At 45.7% G+C, this 10,614-nt stretch overlaps 1 protein-coding gene across 1 annotated transcript; it reads right to left on the bottom strand.

Moving 5' to 3' along the window:
• Positions 1-530: 530 nt before the first annotated feature.
• GPR78 (G protein-coupled receptor 78) lies at positions 531-6,028 on the bottom strand. Its single transcript, XM_009099191.4, has 3 exons — positions 5,361-6,028; positions 4,629-4,742; positions 531-768 (listed from the first exon to the last, which is right to left on the bottom strand). Exons 1-3 carry the CDS (start codon positions 6,026-6,028, stop codon positions 531-533), a joined length of 1,020 nt encoding a protein of 339 aa, XP_009097439.1.
• Between the last annotated feature and the right edge of the window lie 4,586 nt (positions 6,029-10,614).

Raw genomic sequence — 10,614 nt, 5'->3', positions numbered from 1 at the left:
ATATTAATAATAATAACAATCTCAGATTCAAAGTGCTGACTCACTTGAGGCACCAATACAATAAATAAATCAATTAAAATATCTATTTTTGATGTTCAAAACCAACAGCAGATCCTGGGCTGCCAAGTTACATGTGCAGCACAGTGGACTCTGAACCTGTCCTTCCAATGTGGGGATTCCTGTGCTCCCAGAAGACACTGGAATGTCGTGTCTGATATGGAACACTCCAAGACATACCAGGTCTTCACACATGAAACTTGAAGAGCTGTCTAAGCTCCTCTAAAGCCTCAGAAGGCTCTCTCAAAACCCTCCAAGCTGACTCTGTTCACTGGGGACAAGGCTTTGCCATGAATTGTGCTTGGCTGCAGACCAGGGAAGAGCCTTTTTATGAAAGTCCAGGATGCAATGTGTCACATTAATGCAGCCTTCACACCCTGGAGACAGTCACCGCTGTCAGCAGGAGAGGAGAAAGGCAGTTTTCCAGCAGCAGCAAACACCTATCTCCCTGGAAGGGGAGTGCTTTCCTGCTGTCAGTTTGTTCTGTGCAAGCAGTAATCATTTTCAGTGTCGAGAGAACTGTTGTACCCTGATGATGGATACAGGTCCCTCTTCAGTATCCTGTTGACGATGTTGATCAGAACTTTTTTGTACTGTTGACGCAAAAGTGAGTAAACAAACGGATCTGATGCAGCCTTACTGTAGGTGAGGCACTTGCTTATAATTCCCCAGTAGTAATTTATGGTAACAAAAGGAATGAGCTCTATCAACCTGTTAAACATTAAAGAGAAATGGAAACACTTGAGTGTTATATTCACACTGAGCCCAGTGCTCAACTCATGCTTCATGAAACATTCAAGTACCATTTATTTTCTTACAGTACACAGTCCCTGCAGGAGAAGAGTTGTGTACTTACTCCTCACATTCAATAGGGGCAAAGAGAACTTTCCTAGCAAGGCCACTGGGAGACAAAATCAATTCCTACTATGGAAAGAGGGAAAAACTGTTTTCAGTGCTAATGCTTCTGTGCAGAGGAGATAAGAGAGTGCTGCAGTTTACTGCTCACTTTCTGAATTTACTGAGCTGTGCTGGTAAGTGGTCAAAATTGTGGTGACATAATTGACTACCTCTCTCCTACAGCAAGCTTGAGATAGACCCATGTGACTCAGGGCACCCAGGCTCAGTGACATCAGTTTCCTGAGTAGAGCTGTCTAGTGACACTTGAGACATTCGCACATGACCCCATTGGCATCGGGCTGCTGCTCCTGGAAGGTCCTATGGCATATCTGCCAGCCTAGGTAAAGGACTTGGATGCCATCTCAAATGACACCGGAAACATGGTCTAGGTCACTGAATCCATCCCCTCAGACCAGACCAGTGTGCCTTCATTACCCCACTGTGGACCATGAACACAGATGTCATGTCAGACTATTGCAGTATGAAAAACAACCTGGCAGTACCTCAGGGAGGTCTGGCTGGCACCTGCAATCCCACAGTATGCCTAGCAGCACACCCACAACTTCTTAGCCATGGAAGTTTTTGTGTGCATTTGGCTGACTTCTAGATTGGCCAAAGAAAACAAGGAGACAACACTTTTATCATCGTTATATGACCAGTCAGCTACATCCAGACCTGTGCCTCTGTGCTTCATGGATGATTAGTGGCCTCAGCACCTCAGCAGAGAGGGAGGCATTAATCATGGGGGCAGAAACCACAACTAAGTTAAACATTTTATTTCCACAGAACTGAGGGCAATCTTTCAGACTATTCCAGCAAATGTCTCACCCAGCTCATCTGCAAATCCTCCAGGAAGGCGGAAAGAACAGGGTGAGGGACTTTTATTTTGTGTATGTCTTTTGTAAAATCTTTTGCAGGAGCAGGAGAACTCTACTTTGCTCTATTCATCCCAGAAGAAAAGAAAATGTTCTGGGAGATAAAATAGCCCTTGTCTGTACTCTAAGACATCACTGTTTGAAGATGGAAGATGAGAAGCTTTCTCAAGGCTTGAAGAACCTTCTGTCCTCTTTCCAAAAAGCAGAGCTCCTGACTTTCAGGGTGTTGACTTTTGAAGCTGTTCCAGTCCCTCCTCATAGAAAAGCTGACTTATCATCATTTGGACTGAACATTGCTAGAAGTAACAGGAAAATTCCTTGTTTATATGTCAAAAAGTAAAATCATTCTTATGGCAAGTGCATTTAAAAAAACAGATGACTTCTGTTTGAAGTTGCTCAGAAAAAGTTCCAATCAAAATAAGTAGAACAGGAAGATACAAAATATGAGAAAAAAATGTACAATAAATGACACTTGCTACATGATTGCTTAGATTAATGCCATCCTGCATATCATCCTAATACAAGAAATATATAATTGATATTTACACAATTGATGTTTTTATAAAGACACTAAATAAGAAGAGTAAGATATCTTTCAGTCTTGAAAAAAGTCTTAATGCATTATGGATCCTAACTTAATTGCACTAAAGCCAACAGAAGAAAAATTACGCAGATTTTAATAAGATAAAGGTCTGGCCAAAACAAGTCAGAAATATCCATCTGAATGCATCTTAGTATGATTTTTATGTTTTCAGTGCTGTTACAAAAGAGATTAAATTCATCTGTCGTCTCTTAGTGAACAGACGAATATATTGCTAATGAGCCTAATCTCATTCAAATTTCTGAAGTGAGGAGCAAATACTGAGCTCACAATGCAACCTGAGTCACCAGGCCAAGAGCAAGACAGCAGGGAGGATGGCTTTTACATTGCCTCCCCAGAGAATGCTTCAGCGCCACCCCCCTAAAAACCAGAATGAGGGAAGAACAGAGAATCAGGCTCAGCAGCCAGTCCTTCACTCTCATCTCCATCACCACATTTCATGAAGTGGTGTCTTGGCACTCTCTTGTCTTTGAGACAAGAAGTCTTTCAGGATGTCTTCCCCAAAAACTTCCCATTCTGCTGTCACTGAACCAGCTCAGTCCCTGTGACAGACAGAAGCTGTACCTTGACACACATTTCCATAAACCAGCCCTCAGCCTTCTCTGTAGTGATTCAGTGGGTACCAGTCTGTCACACATAGAAAATGCACCATCTCACATTTGCCACACGCAAGGTCTGAAGAAGGAAGTAACTTTTATTGTAGAAGTTTATGAGAAATACCTCCACCCTGAAAAATGGCCACATTTGGAATTTGCTGTGCTTCATAATGTTCAGATGGAAAGAAGATGGCAAAATCCACTTTGCTCAACATAATTACATCCTGATTATTGCAAAAGTGAATAGAACATGACTCAAAATGTACTGAACAATGATAAAACTGACCTTTTAACTATGTGATGTAATGTTAATATTTGCAATAACCCTTTCAACTGCAGAAAAAACATGTAGTTATCCAGGCAATCAGGAAGGTATCCCTTTCAACATGTAAATGGGAAATGAAATAAATGTCACTTTAAAAATATTAAAAATATTGTCTGTTTAGTGTACTGGCATTAACCTGTCCCCTACTCCTCTCAGAAAAGGGCAGTGGCTCTGACTATAAATGGCCTGTATATGTGTGACTGTAAGATCAGAGCACTGAAGCTGGCCAGCTTCTGTGAGCTGGTGTGGCAGCAGACATTGGCAGCTTGGTAACAACCTTGAAGAAGCCCTAACCAGGGGGTTTTACACACTAGAGCACCTTCCTCAACACAAGTCAGCCCTCTTCCAAGCTGTCTGGAACACACTGTGAGAGTGGGAAATATAGTTAAAAATCCCTTGTGAAAGATCTAGCCCACTTCAGTACAGAGATGAAAGGTTAAATGCTGGGATGCTGCAATTCAGTGTAGTTACACTGACTTCCAGCTCACTGGTTTATACAAGGTTTAAAAATAATAATAATAACAATAATCTGTTGTATCAAGACGACACAAGTAGATAACAATGATGCATGGACACTTCAAAAGATGCAAGCCACCAGGATGGATGCTTATAATTCTGCCCAGTTGAGGAACACACTGTTTCCTATACATTTAAGGAATTTAATTATTGCTTTTCCTGGGAGATAACTTTTACACCACATCACAAGTCTGTGCTGCACCATTAGCAATATATTTACAGGCATTAATGTTTCCAGACTGAAATCTTATCTGACAAATTATCAGGCTGGACAAGTTTAAATTATATCAACTCAGCTTCCAACTGCAGCAAGCTTGGCCTTATGCCAAAAAAAAAAAAAAGAGAAACAAAAAACAACAACCCTAAGCTAATCAGAAAAGTCTGTCTGTTTTCCTCTCTATTGTGAGGGTTGTGCTAATAAAGAAGGGTGGCAAGTCTTTTAAACTGCTTTTATCTCCCCCTGGCATGCAATTAATTCCCGGTACTTGTCCTAAAAGCCACTTGCTTTTGGCAGAGGTGCCCAGACCTGGCTGTGATGAGGGAAGGAGAGCCAGGTCCTGCCGGGGCTGTCCCCTGGGACTGGGTGGATGGACAGGAGTGGCGTGTTTGTGTGCATGTTTCTGTCCTCTGGCCCTCAAGACCAGTCCCGGGGGTCCGTTTGGCTCTGGCCCCCCAAAATTAGCTGTAGGTCACCCGGGCACCTGGGCATCGCAGGACATCCTGATCCCGTAAAGCCCCCCACCCCTACAGGGGATACTAACCTGGTGATAATGTAAGGACCAAAACAGATCACGAACGACCCTATAAAAATACTGATTTTCTTGGTAGCCCGCTGCCTCCTCCTTTTCTGCTCGTTCAGGCAGCGCTGCTTCACACTACGGAGGGAAAAGAGCAGCAAGGGTGTTAAGGCAAGAAGGGAGGAGGTGAGACAAGAGCCCAAGGAAGAGGGGAAGCACCCTCTCCACGGCCAAAAGCCCCTGCGCCCGAGAAGGGAAGGGAGAGGAAGGACACCCCCGAGGAGAGGAGGGCAGCCCGGTCCGGGGAAAGGGCAGCCCCGAGGGGAGGAGGGCAGCCCCCAGGGGAGGAGGGCAGCCCCCAGGGGAGGAGGCACCATTACCAGGGGAGGAGGGCATCCTCCCGGGGAAGAGGAAGGCACTCCTCTCGGGGAGAAGAGGGAAGCCCGGAGGGAGAGAGAATAGCCCCAGCCCCGCCGAGCCTCGGGACGATCGCACTCAACAAAGCAGTGCCTCCCGCTTGAAGGGAGCGCAGGCAAGTGGCATAAGGAAAGCCCGATTAGCGTTCAAACAGCGAAGGCTACAAATGCACAAGTCACTGTTCCTGGCACTGTAAGCAGCGTCTGAAACTAGAGGCAGGAGCGCTCGCCACGCGGCCGGGGCAGGCAGGAAAGGGTGCATGGGAGGCGGGATATCGCTTGTGCCCGGGGTGACTACCGCGAGTGACCGGGGGATGTGAGTCCGAGCGCGCACCATTACCTGGGGTGGATATCCACCAGCAAAACCAGAGTCTGCATGGTAATAATGTCTATCCGCTTGCAGTGGAACCGGGCAACTTTCAACACCTTTAAATAGGTGAAACACAAGATCACCAGAGACAGCATGAAACTGGTGGAGTGAAAGACAATGGTGAACACTGTAAACCTTCTCCTCTCCGTCTCTTCCTTCAGGTGTAAGGTGCAAGAGGCGTAAACGCTGTTGTAATCTACCCATGAGTAAAACAAAGATACCAAGGGGAACGTGAGGGAGTGGAGCCACGAGTAGCCCATCAGTATCACAGCGTCCTTATACCGCATCTTGCTGGTGTAGCTTAGGGGGAACACCACGGCAATCCATTTGTCGATGCTGAGCGCTGCCATGCTCAGCATTGTGTTGGAAGTCAGGAAAGTTTCCAGGAAACCCACCGCCTTGCAGACGCAGCCCCCGAGGGGTTGCTGGTTCCTCAGGATGCCCAGCAGGGTAAAAGGCATGTTCAGAACGGTGAGAAGCAGGTTGCAGAAGGATAAGTTCACCAGGAAAACCCCGGCGACCTGCTTGCGGATCTCCGTACTGTAGACGAAGCATAGCAGCACCAGGAGGTTGGAGAGCAGAGAGACAACCAGCACCAGCACGAGGAGCAGCGCCAGCAGCACGCCTGCCAAGTCCATCTCTCAGCGGGTCGCCTGGAGCGGGCGAGGGCAGGAGGAAGAGGGCACCCGCGCCGGCACAGCAGCCTCGCCTGCCGCCCACCGCGGCCGCCCGCGCATGGTGCCGGCGGCGGGGCAGGGGCCGGGGGCAGCGCCGGGGGCAGCGGGGCGCAGCGAGAAGGGCAGGGCCGGGCAGTGGAGTCGAGAGAGGGGCGAGGGGAGCGCGACTGGGCGGCTGGGCGGGTCAGAGGGGGGAGGACAGGGACAGCGGGGCCGGGGCTCTCTGACAGCAGAGTCAGGCAGCGGGGAGGAGCGGGACCCGGGGGGAGCGTGGCCGGAGCCGAGGGTAGGGGCTCCGGGGCACGCAGCGGCCGGATCGGGAGATAGTGGGGAGAAGGGGATACCCGAGAATCGGAGCTGGAATAGGGGGCCCGAGGCGCCCGGATCCGGGAGGAGAGGGGCCGGAGGCGCGGTGCTCGCCGAGCGCTGTCCGCGGTGCTGAAGCAGCGCTGCCCCGACGGCCGCCCCGCTTTGCCTCAAGCCGCGGAGCGCGGCCCCCGCAGCGCCCGAGCCCGCGCCCCCTCCATGCCCCGCCGCCGCTCCGCTCCGCCGGGCGCACGGCCTCCGCAGGCTCTGAGCATCTTCCCCGCTGCCCAGCCCCTCAAATACTCCAGCCGCGGAGCCTCCCGCAGCGACTCATGCGCAGACGAGCGGCTGCGAGGCACAGGCTCAGCCAGGGATCGCGGCGTCGGGCTGATACACTCCGGGATCGCAGGCGAGAGCAGCAGGAAGCCCAACTTTCCGCTAGTGTGCAGCTCGGGAAGGATCAGACCTGGAGATGAGTTACTGGGATGAGTGTGATCCCTGTGCTGTGCTCAGGCACACCCTGAGTGCACCAGCTGTATTTGGCGCTCCTGAAACCTGTTCAAAATCTGGTGTCTGTGTCCCTTGGCAGGCTTTCCCCCTTCCATCTGAGGGATTGCTTGCCCCTTCTCCCCTGAAATGTAGGGAGTTGGTGTGATTGCCTTCTGGGTATTCACACTGGCACTGGCCAATGAGGGATATTTCTCGGATTAGAGACTCCACTTTGCTTGGGCTCACCAGCTGCTTGAGAAAGGACCCACATTAGGGTGATGCTGGCATACTCTATGGAAAACTAAAGTCTCTCTCTTTACCATTTTCCAGTCACACTGATATAACGGTAGTGTGGTGGTCAGAAAGCTTTTATCTGTTATCACATTTTGGCAAAAGCTGAAAAGACAGGCTAGAAAGAGAGCAGAAATTCCCCCTTGCAGCTGTCAGAAATGTAGATCATGTGGCTAATTCCCAAAAAAATGTCATGAATCTTTTTCTTAAATTAAAAAAAAAAAAAAAAGAGAGAGAAAAAAGAGACTAAGTTCTGATGCATCAAAATACTGGTACAGAAAAAAGCTGCCATGTCTAATCACTGTCACATTTTACAGTTGATCGCCAGAACTGACACGAAGAAAAAGGAGAAGAAAAGGTAGCTTTCCTACTATCCAAAATTACTGTTAATATCCTAAGGAAATGCTGTATTGTATATATTGTCCCTTTAGTGTAGCCTTGTCACGCAAGTGTGACCACTGTGTGAATAACTGTACATAAAACTGCCTGAAAGAGCCTGAAGGCAATGTAGGTTTTGTTGGGCTTTTTTCCCCCAAGAGTAGTTAAAGTTTTGGATCAGGCCCTAATTGAAAAGCTTGCTATGGTGTGTCTTAAGGAAAGAGCAAAGCAGCAAGACATGAGATGTGTTATTTGGAAGTGAACCAGTGCAGTACTATTCCTCAGGATGGAAAGAAAATGAATGTTTTCTTTGATCAGAAAGCTGCCATTTCCAAAGTTAAAAAAATACAGATACATTTGACAGGGCTTAGGCTTGAAGAACAAAAATCCAGTATATATCTGGGTAAGCATTTGAGTGAAAAGAAATCTATAAAAGTATGGCAATACCAGTTTCCTCAGTGTTCAATTGTTGCATTTCTATCATCAGAGAGCCAACACTATTTAGGAAGGTTTGGGAAGAAATGAACCATCATGGGAGAACCTGGCTGTGTCCTTACAGAGCAAGGGTTCTTCAATTACCCCCTCCCCTACAGCAGAAATTCTTACAGTTCCTACTAGTCAGAACCCTTATATGACCTACCTTTCATTTAACAGTATCACAAGGTTATGAGGCTTTTTTGTTAGCCATCTGGGAATATAGGCTGTCTGAGTAGTGGTGTCACTGTTGGGGCCATTTTATATCATCACAGAGACAACCTAGATGTGCTGTTCCCTTGCTGGGGTAGCTACCTGAGAAGCTGTTTCCTCTTGGATGCAGACAGAGGACAACTTCTGTCTCTTTCTCTTCTACACATACATGCATGCATAATTTCTCCCATACGGCCTTTTCAAATGAAGAACTAATTGTTTCTCAAAACTGATGCAGGAACAATACATTGAAATAGTACAAGAAAATAAAAAGGTGGCAAAAAGATGGGAGAAAAATTGTTCTGATTTTTTCAGATGTACAGAGAATTTTACAGTACCTTGCAACAGTATTCTGGGCTCAAAGAGCCCCAGCAGAGATGACTTTGTTGGATTTCTCCTTTTGCTTTCAGTGGAACTTTGTTAATATGACAAGGTAAACGTGCACATAACTTCCTGTGGGATGTGAGTCCTCTGCTGACCCTTTCCCATTTAAAGGCAGTAACTCTGTAACACCTCATACCAGACACCTCTCAGTCTTACTTGCAGCTTATAAGGCTGGAAGCAGTCACTTGTTTGAGACCAGAAGGCTCAGACTTGCTGTGGTGGGCTTGCAAATGTGGGCAGTGCCTCCTTAGCCCCTGGAAACACAGATCTACCTTTTCACATATAAGCAGACAAAGGCTTATATAATTCCAAATGCTCACAGCAGCCATACTAAACACATGTATTTTCCCAATCAAGATCTTACAGTATTTATCAAGGATGCTGTTTTGGTGGAAACTGGGGACTGCAGAGGCTGCTGCAGTATGATTGAGAAAAGGGAAAATAAAGATGTTCTTGTCAATAATGATCCCTTAATAAACATAGTCTATTTAGTTAACACAGATTAGGTAAGTACTTGAGACTTTTATTCTAACATCTGCATCATTCATTAAATCTACACATTCATCTGTTCTAAATGTTGACCACAACTTATTTGATTTAATGGTGAATGGACTGTATTTGTTGGAAAAAATAGGGTAAGAATCAAATTCCTTTTTTAGTTTCACTCCAGGAGAGATGCGTCATGCAAATTTCAGTGTACATCAGAACTGCACATAATTCAGCTCTAATCAATGTATTCTGCAAAGGCTAGGAACACATTTAATTTGGTTCTAATTTTAAGAAAGCACCATGAAAGAAGGAAACCTCAAACAAATTATATCAATTAATTTGAAAGTACAGAGAAAAGCAACCCTTTTCCTCTGATTCTCTTATGACAGGTGAAGAGAGGGAAATTAAATTATATGAACCAATATGGGGGGAAATGGAATGACTCATGGAACTGATGTTACAAAAAAAGCTTTTCATTTCCAGGGCATTTGCTAAAAAGTGACCCATTTCAAAAGTGAGTAAGACTGGTTAATACCCATGAGATTTTTCAATATGTCCTGTAAATAGATCTGGTACTGATAGATCCTGACAAGCAAAGAGAAATCTCTTCTCACTCCCACAATGACTGCAGGTGTGTTTTTGTTTTCACATTGCATTTAGCTAATGAAGCTTTAGTGAAGTCAGAGTTCTTCAAGTCTCAGCAACAACTTTTTTTCTTATTATTCTTTTTTTTTTTTTTTTTTTCCCCTCTTTCTTTTCAAAGGCCTATTTTATTAGGATTTGAACTATTGAGTCTTTGAGCAAGCAGGGCTACTACACAAATAGATTTTATGCTTTCTGGAACAATGAGACAAATAAGCAAGCAGTAGTATTGTGACAAGTGACATCCTGTTAGTCCCTAAATAAAAGATGTGAAGCCTGACTCATCAGTCTAATACAATTCTGAAAGACTGTTCCTGTGGCAGAATTCCAGTAGGCACATTTACCACCTGTGGAATAACTTTGTCCTAAAGATCTTCCTAAAATGGAACAAAGAAAAACTCCACGTGTGTAAAGCCCACACATTCCTTCACTAAACCTCTACTTTTCAGGGGGAAAATTTGGAGCAGAAATATGAAGCTCAGCCATGTCACAGTTCTGCAGACTGAAATTGCTTCAAAATTGCCTAAGTACTATAATGAGGAATCTCAAAGTTCAACAAATAATCTTGTAGCTATATCAAAATCTACACTCCCAAAAATTTTTTGAGTCTTATTTCTGTTTATGCAAACTAGATAGATTCCTACAGTCTGCAAAAATTGATCTCAAAATTATTCTAGAAGACAATATTTTATTTTGAAAGATGGAGGGCAATAGAGCTGGTGAAGGGTCTGAAACACAAATCTTATGAGTGGCTGAGGGAGCTGGGGTTGCCTAGCTTGGGAAAATGAGACACATGGAAAACCTTATCACTGTCTGCAACTACCTGAAAAGAAGTTGTAGACAGGTGGGGGTTAATCACTTCTCCCAGGTAACAAGTGACA

This window comes from Serinus canaria, chromosome 4, assembly GCF_022539315.1.
Source record: "Serinus canaria isolate serCan28SL12 chromosome 4, serCan2020, whole genome shotgun sequence".
Taxonomy (NCBI): Eukaryota; Metazoa; Chordata; class Aves; order Passeriformes; family Fringillidae; genus Serinus; species Serinus canaria.
The sequence above is the reverse complement of the archived record's forward strand: the minus strand, read 5'-3'. Positions and strand labels throughout refer to the sequence as shown.